The following is a 16,400-nucleotide window of genomic DNA, read 5'->3' on the forward strand; positions in this document are numbered from 1 at the left end:
CTTCAGTGTTCAACAATGTTGATCAAATCCAAACAATGTTGAAACTTGACCGCAGTCACCACCTTTGTCAGCATATCAGCAGGATTCTCTGTAGTATGAATTTTCTTCACCGTGACTCCACCTTCTTCTATGATTTCTCGTACGAAATGATACCGAACATCAATGTGCTTCGTCCTTGCATGATAAACTTGGTTCTTCGCTAATTGAATAGCACTTTGACTATCACAAAAAATTGTGATACCTTTTTGTTCAACACCAAGCTCCTTTAGCAATCCTTGAAGCCAAATTGCCTCTTTCACAGCATCTGTAATAGCCATGTACTCTGCCTCTGTTGTAGACAAAGCAACTGTTGACTGCAAAGTAGACTTCCAACTAACTGGTGCCTTTGCAAAAGTAAACACATAACCAGTAGTTGATCTTCGTTTGTCCATATCACCCGCAAAATCTGAGTCACAATATCCAACTACAGACTGATTGTCTTCCTGCTCAAAAACTAACCCGACATCTACAGTATTATGAATATACCGTAGAATCCACTTCACAGCTTGCCAATGCTCCTTCCCTGGATTGTGCATATATCTGCTAATAACTCCAACAGCTTGTGAAATGTCAGGCCTTGTGCAAACCATTGCATACAATAACGATCTAAGTAACCGCTTAAATTAAAAATAGCCGACAGATATATAAGATATGTATAATCATGTATAATTAATTTATAATCCATGTATACTGGCTAAAAATATTAAGCAGTAAATTCAACCGAGCTATTTTTTTTTAAAGATCTCATTCGAATATATGTAAGAAGAATTAACCTAAATAATCGTTCACTCAACCGCTTAAACTAAGCAAGCCATCAAATTTATAATATATGTATAATTCATATATAATAAATAGTAAATTTGATCGGTTATTTGTGTAAATACTCATATACGTAACTAGGTTCTTTAGTTGAAGAAATGACATCAGTTAGCCGCTTTGAGCACCACTATTTAAAACATATTCAAAATTTTAAAATTAGTAAAAGCTAAATGCAGTTTTGACAAACTTCGGACAACTCATATTGCTACTTTTGCTATATCTTCTTCGGGCTTTCGGGCAGGGACGGCTCAACGCTATATGTGTGGCTTTAGGAAGAGCCATTAGATTTATTATTTAAAAAAGAAGAAGCATATATATATATATATATATATATATATATTTATTAAGTCCTTTTTTCTAGAATATTGAGATGCAACTTTATTACTTCTTTCATAATTGATCTATTCTAATAATTAGTTTTTCACTTGATAATGTAGCTAATGAATTTAATTTTTTGTGAGACATTGTTGATCATTTTAGTTAAGATCAATTTGAATTTTAAAAACTTATTTTCCTTAATATTTTTAATTTAAAAAATAAGTTAAACTATCAATATCATAATGATTATTATACTTTAAGGAATTATAATTTTTGTTAGATTCTCACCATGTAATGACCTCAATTTTTACCACTAAAGAAAACACCAAAAATATTTTCATACACTTTCAATTGTTCAGATCCGTTTTGAAGTAAAAAAATGACTTAGTCTCCAACTAGTTGACACATTTAAACTCTAATAGATAAATAATTTTAAAAAGCAATATACCTATTAATAAAAACATCAAAAATTAAAATTTTTTGATGAAAAAGAATATTTAGAAAGTTAGAATAACAAAACCTGATTCAAGAGGTTAATAAATTGATGCCAAAACAACTTTTCATTGCTTCAAATACTTGATGTAATACTAAAAATTTCGAAGAGAAACAAAAAAGAATTACAATGTTCTTCAAACTCACGATTTCAAATTCAGATCTGAAATTAATTCTGAGGAGGCTAAATTTTAAAGAATTTGTAATTGGCTATTCTTTAAATGGGTATCCGAATGCTATTTGTGCATTTCCCCCGCGCGGTATTTCGTCTTCATTTTCTTAATTGACATTCGGCAGATTATTTAAATCCCAATTTTTTTTTCTTGAAGAAGTTCTAAAGGCGGGTGGCGTTGGTAATTTACATTGAAATTCCAGTTTAGATTTGTGCAAGTATATACTAGTACAATGGTAGGTAAGAACTTTTTTTTATATCCCCAATTGATTAAATGATTGCATACTAAACGTACGAGTGTATTTTAGGAGTATGTAGACCAAAATAGATGCCGAGAACTGGCCAAGTCATCATCTTTTTACCGCAGGATATATTCAGAGGTATGCAAACAGTTAACTCTAAAGAGTGTTTTTTATTGCTTTAATTTGTTTTTGGTAATGAATTTAGTGAATCATGTTCAGTTTTTACACTATCAAAGAGAAGCCTTTTAATAGATCATTTTTCTCCCCTATATGTTTTGCAGTAATTGTAGTATGTTCATCTCGAAAAATGTCAAGAGAGCCTAATGGTGTGTTTATTACAGAAAATGTTTTCCTAGAAAATATTATTCAAAGAGCTTATATATAATCTAGGCAAACAAGACGGGGTGGGGGATGGTGGGTGGTGGCGGTGAAAGGGTGAGGTGGAGGCGGGGGAGTGGAGTGAGGGGGTGGGGTGGGAGCGGAGTAAGGGGTCTGGTGAGGGAGGAGGTTGGGGCTGGGAAGGAGAGAATGAGTGTGGAATGCCACTTATGGAGAGAAAAGCCCCATGTTTTGTACCTCCATTATCTTTTTCTTATTTGGGTTGGGGGGCTAAACATGCATGACATTTGTGTGGCTACAAAATTATGTTCATTGTTGATTATATGATCAGAAACAGTTTAGATGAGTCTTCAACATGCTTGTCTTCAATGAATTTTGCATCCGCAATTTTTTGAAGTGCCAGGTTTCCACTCTAGAGTTTGAGTAATTTCTTATCCAACGGCTGTTTTTCCCTTTTGCCATGATGACACACTCCATTTCCCAAAGAGACCATCTTTTTCTGGTTTTTTTGATTTGGTTGCTTCACTTTGTACAGTTTTTAAGATTTGGTGGTACATGGAGAAATTGATGAAGGACTATTCTGACTTGCAATTTCAAGCATCACGTTATTTGAATTCTGTCATGCTCAATTTCTATGTGGATGTTGCTTTACTTGCATTAGCATTGTGTTAGCCAGTGAGGCTTAATCAGTTGCAGCAGATTCCTTACTTCAATTTGTTGTTGCGCAACTGTTTTCAGCTGTCTTCATGGTGCAATAGTTCTGTATGCTCTGTACAATATCGTGCTTGACATTGCTCAGTTTCTAACTTAGAGATGTTAAATGTAACTTCGAACTACTGTGCTCGTAGCATTACTATATATTACTGACGTCGAGATTGAATGGTTTATTACTTGCGTTAACATGCTTTAGGCATATTCTTTTTTGGGATTTCCTTTCTGAAATTATGTTGTATCCGCAGGTAGAAGAGATAGGATGGGAGCACCTTGTTAAATTGGGGGAAGATCTGAGACTTCTCAGCTTTCGTATGATGTGAGGCTCTTTTATTTTTTAAAGCTATGGTTGGGTTAAAAAGAGGTAGGTTAGGTGTTAATTATGTGAAAGAAAGAGTGGCACAGAGTATTTCCCATAAAAGAGGAGGGAAGGTAAAACTGAACGGTATCCAGCCTTTCCATGTCAGCTTTTCTGATGTTGTAGAGTTGGATGACAAGGAAGTAAACCAGAGGGGTATCCAACCCTCCCTGTGAGATTTTCCAACTCTTGCAAAGTTGGATAATAAGGAAGTAAATCACCTTTACTTGATCGTATGGAAGCAACAACAACAACAACAACAACAAACCCAGTTTGATCCCAACATGTGGGGTCTGGGGAGGGTAGTCTGTACGCAGACCTTACCCCTACCTAATGCAGGTAGAGAGGCTGTTTCCAATAGAAGTAAATCACCTTTACTTGATCGTATGGAAGCAAAGAACCAATATTTCCCAAAAGGAAGTAACTTTACAATTCTCTTCTTGCCAATGAAAAATGGTGTACTGTAGCTTTTAATGCTAGCCATTAGAAAAAGAAAAAGGAAGGAGAGTCAGGGGAGGAAAGCTGCTACTAACAAATTAGAATTATGGATGTAACAGGCGAAACTTAAATTTGGGGAAATTAAGTACAGGCAAAATCTAAATTGCAGTAAGGAAACTCTCAAGTTTTTTCTGTGTGCTAGGGACAAGAAGGGAAGGATGCACATTGTGCAGATAACTTTGGATGGAACATATCCTAACCATCCACCTTCAATATCAGCGGTTGGCATCCTTCAAATTTCTGATACTAGAGCCTTGCACTCCATAGGTGATGCCATAATTTACTGATATTTCGCCAGGACATGCCTTATCTCTTCAATGTGGAATGGTCAATAAACTCAAGACTAAAAGATGTTATCCGACAGTTTCAGCAGGTAATTTTGTATTCTTTTCAATATGTTGTAAATCTCCTTTCATTTGCATTTTCTTTGCTTTGTAACATAATATTTACTGATTATTTCATCCCCCAAAGATATTGCCTTACCTTGTGAAGAAAAATTTCATCCACCAAACACACGCGTAATTTAATTATGGATTGTTAATTTCTTTTACACTTACTATATCTTCTTATTACCGGAACCAGCATATGGATAAGCTTCAGGAGTTTTGGAATATAATGGATGACATTGACCACTCTCTTTTGGTGTCTGACCTAAGATATCCTCAACGTGCTTCGTCACATCGCCAACTTAATATAGGTATGTGCTTTTTACATAATTGTTCTTTGGTGTGTCAGTACCCCTTTACGCCAGAACTGATTCATATCCCTTCGTTTTTGATATAGGCAATGACTGCTATATCATGTTTTTTATAGATGCTAATGATCCAACATCCCTACCAGAGTAAGTGTTCTCTAAAACCACCAGATTTTATGATTACTCCTATCTTTGATGAGTTATAAATTGATGTGGAGTTCTTCTAGCTGTCGCTTTCTCGGTTCAGATTCAGAGGTGGAGAGATTGAGGGCGATGTGGAGGAGAAACTGCAAAAGATGGTATTTCAACTTCCTCTTTTAGTGCTGACTTGTAATTGTCATGGTCCTTATCATTATCTACATTGGGATGTCGATGCTGTTGTCTTAGTTTTTGTTTCCAATCCATAGAATTTTCTCTATGTTTGGTTTTGAACAATTTAAAAGATGAAGGGACTGGGGTTTGGGGGTTGGGGTTGGGGGTTGGGGTAAGGATCTTTTAACTTTTGCTTTTTCCCTAGTTACGTGTAATCAACTCTGATTTCTATTCTATTCGCAGGATGAAAGACAAGCCATTTTCTGAGAATCTTGCAAATGTATTGGATGTTCAACTTCATGGACCTTCAAGCGTTGAGAAAACTGATCCACAAACTGAATGTGGCATTTGTTATGCGCAATATCTTCCAATTGGTAATCCTATATCCGTAAAATAAACCCATTGATATTTTTTTGATTATGGCATTGACTTTGTGATATCAATCTAGATGATGAACTTGGTGCTAAGAGTGGAAGTGGCACTGATTGTACATGTGAAAATAACAGCTGCAGTAGGGCCTTCCACAGTGTTTGCCTCGGAGATTGGTTGAGTTCCATCACAACAACAAGACAGTACGTTGAGCTCCCTTATTGTTACCTTCGTTACTTCAATTAAGGAGATATTCCTTTTCCAATCCAGTTATCACATTCATCTGCTCTGTTTTTTTTACAGGTCATTTGATGTTCTATTCGGGAATTGTCCATACTGTTCTGATCCAATTGCTGTCAAAATCAATACTAGGAAGTAAAGAGGTAAGTTACCCCTGTCAAATATTTGAGATAATTTAGCTCGCTGTGCACAGATTACTTCGAGTGATAGGGAAGGCTGGAGATTTAGGGAAACATTACTTTGTTCGACCACCTCTCCATTCTGTGTAGTGGATGGGAAACTTCCTTAGACAATGTTAAATCTACATAGAGAAAAATGAAGTCTGCTTTTGACGGTGCCTCACAGAGAAGATGTTGCTTTCAAGTATGAGCAGCACTTTGTTTGAGTCAGTTAGTCATGAATATGATTTGCATTTGTCATTGCATTAAGGCAAGCTATCTACATCACACCCTTGGGGTGCATCCCTTCCCCTGCATGAACACGAGATGCCTTGTGCACCGGGCTGCCCATTTAGTGATTTGGAACAACCTAGTAAGTGAAACAAGGTAAACAAAATTTTTTTGCTTCATGAAGTTTGTCCTGCTATTATTATCATCATGATCATCCTCATTATATGGAGGGCTTTTGCACTAGTGGAGCATATATTAAGGCACATTTAGTCAAAACTGTTATTTTTGAGCCAGCTGGCGCTCACGGTTTGGTACTTGGTGGATAATAAGTCATTCCCCGTTTAAGCGAAAGTGTTATTGTGATTATAAGCTAATGAATACACGACGAGATATTGTAAGCGGCTGAGTGGCCTTGCTATCACAATCAACTGAGATTCAGCTCTTTGTGGTTCCGATTTGTAAAAGGGAAAAAGAATTGTAGCCTAAGAGTTCCCTACGTTTTATACATGGATGAAGTCAGAATGGCTCATAGTTTCACATATTCTTGATATCATCATTACCCTACTACAATAAATTGGGAGGTGAATAATCCTGGGCTAAGTAGAGCCTTGCATTGGTACTTTTCTTCAATTTTCTCAAATTTACCTCATTAATCACGAGGCAAAAACTGTATGATGGGGGTTTGATTAGTCATAACAACTGCTTCTTTCTCCTCTCTGCTAAACTCACACTTGACTATTTCCTTTCCTTCTCATTTCTATGACTACAACTTCCCCTGATTCCTCAGTTACACTAAGCTAATACTCAAGAAGAGAAGGGCCAAGCTGATCAGAGGCGGATCCAGGATTTTAAGTTTATGACTTCCTACACAAATTTTAAGTTAATATCAATAATAACTGGATTAACGGACTGGGTTCCAAGCTAAAGATTCTTATATATTTAATGAAATTTTCAATACAAATATCGGATCTAGACAAAAGTTACTGGGTTTACGGGAACCCGTAACTAACACACTGGATCCGCCCCTGAAGCTGATGGGTAAGATAGAATATAAATTAGGTAACGGTTTATTTTTTTTGACACTGGTAACTTTAAATCCAATTGGATTATTTTCTAGATATATTTCCAATCCAACCAGTTTTCTCACTCTGAATGCATCTAGAATGAAGTGGGTAATCCAAGGGTAATCATATCGAAAAGAACAGCTGAAAAGAGACCATTCAAACAATCTCCTCATTCTTATTTTGTAGATAGCACACTGTCGAAACATAGTAGACAGCACAATACAGAAAACCACAGAGTACATCAGAGATATGGTTAAGTATCAACACAAGACATCTGAAGCAAATACAAACACATTTCATACAACTTTGACGATGCAGTAGGTTCAACTTTTTTTAAGCCTTCATGGGTAAGTATACATGTTTTAGTGATGCTTCTTCTCGAAAAGACCATCCGGACCTGCATTCAAAAAAGGGCCAGCCAATTTTTGGTATTAAATAGTTTGTTACCTTAAAAAACCTAAATCTAACTACAAATTTATCCGCACATGGAATTTTCAGCTACAGAAATAAGTATACCCTCTAAAAACATAGAAAGAGTAACCAACATTGGCATGAACACTCACGTAACTTTACAATTCATGAACTGGATAAGAGATTATAATTTATAATAGTAAAGAAGTATGTGAAATCATGTCAAAATTGAATGAAGAGGAGACCAATGGAAAAACTGCCTCTTACCATTGAGCTGAAAGTCACCTGGATTAACAAACTTTCACAGGAAAAGTAACACTCCACTGAAAATGTTGATTTAAAGTTCACATTTACGTTCCATTACAGATAAAACTAGGGATAAGTGTCGAAGCATACTTGAACACTCACCATTAACATTATGCTGTTAATTTTAAGTAGACTTGCACAAATATAATGGTTATGATAATTGTTTTTATGGAGATATTATATGGTCTACTTGATATTGTTTTGTCTCGTTAAAATGCCAAACACTTAGCCACATGAAGCATTGACATGATACGACTTAGAAGACCGATTATGAAAATGTTTTAGCATCATAACTACATAAAAAAAAAGGCATTCAAAATTAGGCTTCACATTGTCAGCAACAAGAAGATAACAGGAAGATTACTAGTTCCAAGTTCCCGACTACGACCATCCGCGGCATGCTACAAACATTTTTGAAGCCTCAATCAGGTAAAGTGCTTCAGTTAGATAACATACCATTATTCAGAATATCTATGAGCTGATAGCTCATTGCAACCATCAAGGATCAGATACAATTACACACGAGATAGTAAACATGAAACCATTGACAAGCGAAATAAAGAGATGGCTTAGGTATCGGAATTACCCCATGGAAACTCCTTGTTACGGATGTGCAGATACGGATAAGGCTGCAAATAAAGTTAGAAATGATAGCAAGAATTGTAAAATCATGTTATGTAGGGTGAAGAAAAAGCATACAAAGGAGTCATAGTCGTATAGGGCAACTTATATGTACACGTCTATATCTGTCTCAGCTGTAAATTCCCCTCTACTATCCCTTCTATTATACAAAATTTCAACGCCCAAGAAAAATAATACCCCTATATTAATTACAGATAAACACAAGTTAACCATTGGATATTATAAGGACCGAATTAACCTTATTCTATCTTTCTTGGGAAGAAAAGGCATTCCTCTACAACTCTAGGTTGCAACTAGTGCTGTATGGTGGGCCGGGCTGGGACCGGGCCCGCGGTCCTAACGGGCTAAACGGGCCTGGTGGGCCGGTTCTTAATGGTGCAAAAAGCCCGGGGCAGGCCGGGTATGATAAAATAGCCCACGAGCTCGGGACCGCTAAGCCCGGGACCGGCTGGCGGGCCTGGGCCGGTCTTACCGAGCCTAACGGCTACTTTAAAAAAAAATAGCAACGGTCAAAAATTAAAAGTAGCCGTTGGGCTGCAATTTTGACCGTTTGGAACTTTCAAAAATAGCCATTTGGCCCGCAAACTTTATATAGTTACACTTTTTCCCAATTCTCAACTATAAATACCCCCTTATTTTTTCATTTTTACTCACCAATTCATCAACCTCTCTACTATAATTGCTTATTTTATTGTTGAAATTTCGTGAAAAATTGTGAAGTTGGTGAATTGAAGTATTCAAGTCTTCAACGATTTTCAATTTTCAAGAAGTTGTTCGGCAATTCGGTAAACGCGTTCCAACTCTTAAGTTTTAATATTATAGTTTTGTTAGTTTTATTTAGTATAATTATAATTAATATGACATTTTCTTTGAAAAATATTTTTGGTGGTAAGGGTAAAGCTAAAACTGGTGAAAGTAGTGGCCAACCTACTACCCTTCCCCCGGCTCCCCGACCCAGACCTGGTAGACGTCCTGCTGCTCCTATTATTCTTGATAGTGATAACCCCTGTTTTCAATTTTCCGATAGTCAATTTTTCCATAATGTTGCACCAGGTCAAAATTTAGATGATGAAACTATGAATGCTCTTTATCCTAATCAAACTATCTTTGAAAATGATGAGGAAAATGAGGATGAAGATGAAACCCAACCAGATTTAGATGATACACCTACTAATCCTGTTAATAACCCAACTGATGTACCGCCCGACCCACCTGTAGAAACCCCTAGTTTTAATAGACAACCTCCTAAACGCCTAGAAACATCATTAGTTTGGATTTTTTTACTCAAGTAAGAGAACAAAATAAGGCTAAGTGTAAAACATGTGGGAAATTACTGGCGCATAAATATACTGGAGACCGTAGCGGCACGGGTAGTTTGACTAGGCACATAAAAACACACCCTAGAGATAAAGTTAGATATTTACAAATGAAAGCGCAGCTAGAGGGAACACATGTAGATTCTGATGTTAACCCTAGTACAAGTTCAAATCTAGTTCAACCAGGAATTAACACTGTGACCGGAGGTATTTTATATTACGATCCAAATAGAGATCGTGAAGAATTAGCAAAGATGGTTACCGTAATGTGCTTACCCTATTCTTTTCCTTCTAATCCTAATTGGGTGCATTATATTAGAAGAGTTTTTAATCCTACTTATAAAGGTTGGCCTCGCACAACAGTTAAGAGCGATATTTATAAATATAAACATGAATATGAACAATATTTGCGGTATTTATTTACTCATATAACTAATCGGATTTCTATTACTACTGATATTGGTAGAAGTGGTAATGATTGTGATTATCTAACTGTTACAAGTCATTGGATAGATGAGGAGTGGACAATGCAAAAACGCATTATTGCGTATAGAATAATTAATTCATGTCACACAGGTAAGTTTATAGCTAACACTGTTGCAGATATTTGTAGAATATTTTTGCTTTAGAGATAAAATAATGGCAATTTCTATGGATAATGCTTCTAGTAACACTAGTGCTATAGGCATACTTACAACAACACTAAATCCTGCATTTAGGAATATATTCCATGTTAGATGTATTTGTCATATTTATCATTTAATTGTCGGTGATGGTATGCGAATTTTAAATTTAGAAATTGAAAAGGTTAGAATGGATCTTAATTGGCTTTTTTATTCAAACCGTAGAAGTAGACTTAGAGAATATTTTAAAAAATGTGATGAATATGGCCTTAGAGAAAGAAAGGTTCCTAAAGCTTGCCCGACTAGATGGAATTGTATGTACGAAAGTTTAGTAGTTGCATATGAATATAGAAACCCAATTAATGCAACGTTTAATGCTCGGGTAGGTGGTGAGGATGATGATGAAATGCTTACTACTCAAGATTGGACGAATGTTAAAATTCTTATAGATTTTTTAGAACATTTTCAAATTGCTACAAATGCATTTTCTGGGCAATATTATCCTACTATTTCAAACTGTTTAGTTTATATTGCAGCACTATGTGATTTGTTTGTTGAATTTTCGGAGGGTGGGGAAATTTATCAACTTGCTATAAATGCAAATGAAAGAAAAGTTTAAAAAATATTTTTTCCCTATCCCTCCTATTTATGGTGTTGCTGCAATGTTAAATCCTACAATGAAATTAGGAGGTCCTCATTTTTGGTACTCAAATATTTATAAGGCTTTAGATCTTTCAAATGAGGAATTTGCTACACTTGCAGATGCAAAAGCCTCAATTAAAATTAATGCTCAAACAATTTATAATGATTATCAACTTGCCTTAGAGCATGCTAGGCCAAATGTTCCAACCCCTACTTCGTCTAGTTCACAATCGTCTAAAAGAGCTGCGGGCTTAAAAACACTTAAATCTTGGACGGAGTTCAGGTTCTCAAGGTGATAATTATGATGAAACTTCACATCTAAATGAGCTTCAAGTTTATTTGTCGCAGGGACTTGAAAAGGAGAATCCAGACGGCACTTTTGATCTTTTGGAATGGTGGAAGGCAAGGGAAAAACATTTTCCAGTTCTTGCAAGGATGACTCGGGATATTTTATCTATTCAAGCTTCAACTGTTGCATCAGAGAGCGCTTTCAGTCAAACAAGACTTCAAATAGGTGATCATAGAGCGTCAATGAAGGAGAGCTTGGAAAAATCTGTACTGTTCAGAGATTGGATCCGCTCGGAAAGAAGAAACTTTGGAATTGCGGAATCACAACCGGCGATAGATGAAGCTTATGAAGAAATGATGGCGGAACTTGCGGAGGATGCTGCTTCGCCCGGAAGTGGTGATGAACAAGCTTCTTTTCCACCACCACCAACGCAACCTCCTCCGAACCTTAAAGGATTTATGAAATTTGTTAGAGATACAATGTAGATTATGGTGTAACTTGTACTTTGACATATCTTCTTTTAGTTTTTTTCCCTTTTAATGGTGGTATTAGTACATTGTTGTGCTCATTCCATTGGGGGGAGGAAGACTAAGAAAGATATGCCATTTTTGGTAATAAAAATTATAATACATGCTCTTGAATATCTTTTTGCAATATTTTTTTGTCTTTAACTTGCAATTATTTATAAGCTATAATATATATATATACTACAAGAAAATCTATCTATATATATATATATATATATATATATATATATATATATATATATATATATATACTATACTAGTATACTATATATACTACAAAACAAGATTTTTCAAAATTCAAAATGAGGGCCCCACCCCCAATGACCACCAACGGCCATATTGCACAAATAACCGTTTTTTTTCCAATTTACAAAACTAACCTTCTCTAACACTATACATACCCCCTCCCTCTTCTTCATTTCAATACTCAATACTCATTTCTCAATCTAAATTTCTCTCAATCTCTCAATCTCCAATTTTCAAGACTTCAAGTCTCAATCTTAATTTTCAAGTTACATCATGCCTCGTTCGGAAAGAGTGCGCTTATTTGTTTCGCACTACTATGAAGTGCTTGAAGAAAATGAAGAAGGCCAAATATTAAAATGCAAGAACTGTGGAAGAGTCTTAAATTTTCGTTCAGGGTGTACCACAGGCATTTTAAGGAGGCATATAACGTATTGTGTTGATGGTATTTATCCGCAAATTCGTCTTTAAGATTTTTCAACAATTTGTGTTATTTTAAAATTATTAGACGTATTTATGCTTCATGTTGTACTTTCTTATTAATTTATTATGCATGTCAATTTTGTTTTACTATTGTTTTGTTATTTTACTTTTTCGTCAAGCACTTTAATAATTAGATTTCTACATATATATTTTTTATATAACCATGATATGGTTTACAAGAAATTGCCTTAAACAAAAAAAATTCCGGAAATAAAAAAGCCCATTAGGCCCGCTAAGCCCACGAGCCCGGCCCGTTTAGCCCAAGACCATATGGGCTTAGGCCCGTCACGGGTTGGTTCCACCCGTTGAGCCCACGAAGCCCGGTACCGTGAGGCCCGATACCGCCAGAGCCCAGGACCGCTAAGCCCAGGCCCGGCCCAGAATACAGCATTAGTTGCAACTTCCCTTCTCGGCCAGCTCCTTTTGTCCTCCCCCCACCCCCCGACACCATATCCCCCAATCTCCTTTCCTAGTGGATTGGCTGATTATTTTGTTTGAAATACTCATTTTGGCAACATTCCTAATCTCTGTTGTGTTTACCAATAATAGAAAAGGAACAACTGAAAGATTTTACAGCAGAGATATCATTACATGAAACTGAGAATCTCCATCAGGTTACTCTTATCTGAACCAACTATATTTCTTTGCATTAGAATCAAATACATTAAACATCGAATGCCTTCTTTTGACCAAAAAGTCTTAAACCTTTTTGTTACACTAATTAAGTGAATGATACTAGGTAAATTCTGATTAAATATAATAAATTCTAGATTCAATATTGGTGGGAGATAACATCCTAGAAATCACATTTAAACCTATTTAAAGCCAAAAAGTAGTTTAATGATATTCTTGTGAATCAATGAAGGAATGAAGACAAGCAATAAATATGATAAATGACAATAGCTGTAAACAGAGGCGGATCTAAAATTTCCGGAGGATGGGTTCACCATTACTTTTTTAAAAAAAATTAAACAAAAAAGTTGGTTGGAAATTTGATCCCCTAAAGGCTATTGGAAATAAGAGACCAAAACCAGTGAACTACTTCATCTTTTTTACCATGGATTCCATCAAATATATATACCTATTTTTGCCAAATTATACATCATATCTATAGTTTAACCCGAGGACCACGGGTTCACGTGAACCATATTTTATACTATAAATCCGCCTCTGGCTGTAAATAAATTTAATAATTCACCCAAATGTGCAACAAAGTGGATGATTCTCTTTCTGATGTAAGATAGCCAAACCTGTGAACATCAAACACTTTATCGGGATCTAGTGTGGGAAAACATGGAACAACACAGCAAATCGAATCTTTTATAAAGATATTTGTAGTTATGTGAGAGTCAACTTTTCTAGAGATAGCTTATCAAGATCGATTGTTGGATCCCCTTTTTTCTCTCTCTTCTTCCTACTTATACGAGACATTCCCCTTACCTACTGAAAGTACAAATACAGAGAATATTCCTCCGAATATTCTTTAGAAATATCTTATTGCTAAACTAGTCGTTTTGGTCGATCTGAATGCTCGAGGTCGAGCATTCACTGCTCGACTCGCCAATGCTGCTTCTTAAGCATGACTTCAGCCTAATTGATTCTTGATTTCCCTATTTCATGCGAGGTCTTTTCGATTAGATTTTGACCCATACACCTTCCTCGAAAACAAGAGTGCTTGCAGAGTTACCATTTGTTTGAGCTTTTGTAATGGCGTTGGTACAGAATTACGCAGTATTAATTGTCTTGATAATGAATTTGGTGCCTTTTGGCTATTGACTGGTCAAATGATCAAATCATTAGTTTAAGGGTGTCTCAAATCCTTAACCGGCTAGTGAAATCATTTAGAAGCATAATGTCAATATGAATTTCTGATTTCATCTTAATTAAGTCTTGCATCCGAATTGGAAAGACAGAAAGCAACATATTGTTGAAAAAAACAGAGAATGTTGACATATAAGGAGGTACAAGAAATGCATATATAAAGCTTACAGGAGGCTCTTCATGGTGGGGATGACCCTTAGAGAGATTAACGATTGCAAGAATAGTGCATGTAATTATTCCAACATAAGTAATTTTCTCCCACTTAGCTGCTTCACCTGGCCATAGAAAATAAAGAGAACACTTCAATCACATTGGAACTCATTTATATACAGGAGATCAAACAACTGAAGCTAACCCCCCCAAAAAGGAAAAATAACAGATAGACTAAATGAATATCACCCCTCGAAGAAACTACTCCCTCCATTCCAGTTTATATAATACAATTTCCTTATAGTCTTTTCCAAAAAGAATAATATATTTCTATATTTCGAAACAATATATTTTAAACTTCTAATTTTATCATTAGTAACAAACTTTTATAGCTAAACAAATGTTATGATATTTTTAAGATCACAAGTTTCAAAAGTCTTATAATCACAAAAATGTTATAGCATGTTTAACACCACAAATTTCAAATATCTTGATGTCTTTTTTAAATTGCATGCCCAGCCAAACTACGTCACATAAATTAAAACAGAGGGAGGAATACATAATCGAAAGATTTCATTGAAAAGAAAAGCTTTTAACACATACTCAAACGCATGTGAAATAGTAAATAATAAATCAAATATTGCTCTATCTCTCTCACATACAAAGAGATATATATAGCATGTCCACAGAGAACAATACGGAGCTAAAATGTATTATATGGGTTCACGTGAACCAATAGCTTTTGCTCAGACCATGTATAAGTATTAAAAAAATCATTAAATAAATATTTGATTGTAAACTCAGTTAGTATTGTATACTAATTTGAGATCACTAGGAACTCATAAACATCAGATCCTAAATCTGCCTCCGACGGAGAACCCAGAACATGATCAAGTCACTGTGGCATCTGCTACGCCAGGCATGTGACTAGTTGAGCTTGCAAATACCACATGTCTTATCACCACTTAAACACTAAGCATTGGAATTCAAAAAGTTCTCCTTTTGTCCTGATCAGCTAAATTAATCTTTTGCCGTTTTCAGGCTCATTTCATAGTTAATAGGGAATTCGACTTTACAGAAAATATTATCAGATTGAGTACGCAACTACATATGAAATTAAATGAGGAAACCGAAGAAAGGCAGCTAACTGAGTATGTAGAAAATAACCAGAAATTTAAGACAGAGAGATGGATGATGAGCTTACGGGCCTCGTCATGGTGGGCGGAAGAAGCGTAAGTCCTCTTGAATGCCGGAGTTCCGTGAGAAGCCCCGCCGCGGAGGGCGGAGCGAAAGCTACATTTGATCATTGCAGACGCCATTTTCCCGCTGATGTCTGGTTCTCTGTGTCGGTGGTTCTGGACTCTTCCCGCTGCCCCTGACGATATAAAAAAAATGATCACACTGTGGTATTACTTCTTCTTTTTGTCCTTCTAAACAAAAGTATGAAAAATAATACTTTCTCCGTTTCAATTTATGTTAACCTATTTGATTGGGCAGGTAATTTAAAGAAAAAAAATGAAGACTTTTAAAATTTTTGGTCCTAAACAAATTAGAATATTTATATGGCTATAATTTTTTTGAAATTTGTAGTGGTAAATATGTCAGAGTATTTGTATGGTTATAAAAACTTCTTATTGAGATAGAATTGAAAGTTTAAACTAAATTATTTCTAAACTAGTCAATTTACTCGCGCTTCGATTTTATAAATAAAATATGAATGAAAATTTGTTTTTAAATTTCTTATAATTTTAAAAACAATCTTGATTATTCAATTCTCTTTTCTATTCTTCGGTCATAACATTATCATTTGTGATGTAATTGCATTTCCAAAGTTGATTACTTCTTTCTAAAATCTTCTAGACTTGCTTTCTCTAATTTTATACTCATTAAA

General features: G+C 35.5%; 2 protein-coding genes across 6 annotated transcripts; one reads left to right on the top strand and one right to left on the bottom strand.

Moving 5' to 3' along the window:
* The first annotated feature begins 1,844 nt into the window (after positions 1 to 1,844).
* Positions 1,845 to 11,926, top strand: LOC104223525 (uncharacterized). Of its 5 annotated transcripts, XM_070155968.1 has the most exons (12): positions 1,845 to 2,076; positions 2,149 to 2,220; positions 3,381 to 3,451; positions 4,131 to 4,209; positions 4,287 to 4,361; positions 4,571 to 4,685; positions 4,772 to 4,829; positions 4,910 to 4,981; positions 5,238 to 5,368; positions 5,443 to 5,566; positions 5,667 to 5,746; positions 11,345 to 11,926. In XM_070155968.1, exons 1-11 carry the CDS (start codon positions 2,074 to 2,076, stop codon positions 5,740 to 5,742), a joined length of 876 nt encoding a protein of 291 aa, XP_070012069.1. In that variant the 5' UTR covers positions 1,845 to 2,073; the 3' UTR covers positions 5,743 to 5,746; positions 11,345 to 11,926. The 5 variants fall into 5 exon arrangements, with proteins under 5 accessions (XP_070012069.1, XP_070012070.1, XP_009773284.1 ...); XM_070155969.1 differs by lacking the exon at positions 11,345 to 11,926 and having other exon boundaries at positions 1,845 to 2,080; positions 2,159 to 2,220; positions 5,667 to 6,031; XM_009774982.2 differs by lacking the exon at positions 11,345 to 11,926 and having other exon boundaries at positions 1,847 to 2,076; positions 5,667 to 6,031.
* LOC104217715 (cytochrome c oxidase subunit 6a, mitochondrial-like) lies at positions 7,185 to 15,895 on the bottom strand. The gene is made up of 4 exons (XM_070155971.1): positions 15,714 to 15,895; positions 14,528 to 14,634; positions 8,360 to 8,402; positions 7,185 to 7,453 (listed from the first exon to the last, which is right to left on the bottom strand). Exons 1-4 carry the CDS (start codon positions 15,826 to 15,828, stop codon positions 7,419 to 7,421), a joined length of 300 nt encoding a protein of 99 aa, XP_070012072.1. The 5' UTR covers positions 15,829 to 15,895; the 3' UTR covers positions 7,185 to 7,418.
* Positions 15,896 to 16,400: the final 505 nt, after the last annotated feature.

This window comes from Nicotiana sylvestris, chromosome 9, assembly GCF_000393655.2.
Source record: "Nicotiana sylvestris chromosome 9, ASM39365v2, whole genome shotgun sequence".
NCBI classification, from domain to species: Eukaryota; Viridiplantae; Streptophyta; class Magnoliopsida; order Solanales; family Solanaceae; genus Nicotiana; species Nicotiana sylvestris.

What these genes read in the sequence shown, in the direction of transcription:
- LOC104223525 (XM_070155968.1), top strand. An exon ending in ACCGCAGGATATATTCAGAG is followed by an intron (nt 2,221 to 3,380) that starts GTATGCAAACAG and finishes TTGTATCCGCAG; the next exon opens with GTAGAAGAGATAGGATGGGA. An exon ending in TCCATCACAACAACAAGACA is followed by an intron (nt 5,567 to 5,666) that starts GTACGTTGAGCT and finishes TTTTTTTTACAG; the next exon opens with GTCATTTGATGTTCTATTCG.
- LOC104217715 (XM_070155971.1), bottom strand. Translation starts at nt 15,828, where the DNA reads ATGGCGTCTGCAATGATCAAATGTAGCTTTCGCTCCGCCCTCCGCGGC. An exon ending in CGCCCACCATGACGAGGCCC is followed by an intron (nt 14,635 to 15,713) that starts GTAAGCTCATCA and finishes TTCTATGGCCAG; the next exon opens with GTGAAGCAGCTAAGTGGGAG. An exon ending in TAACAAGGAGTTTCCATGGG is followed by an intron (nt 7,454 to 8,359) that starts GTAATTCCGATA and finishes TTTTGAATGCAG; the next exon opens with GTCCGGATGGTCTTTTCGAG.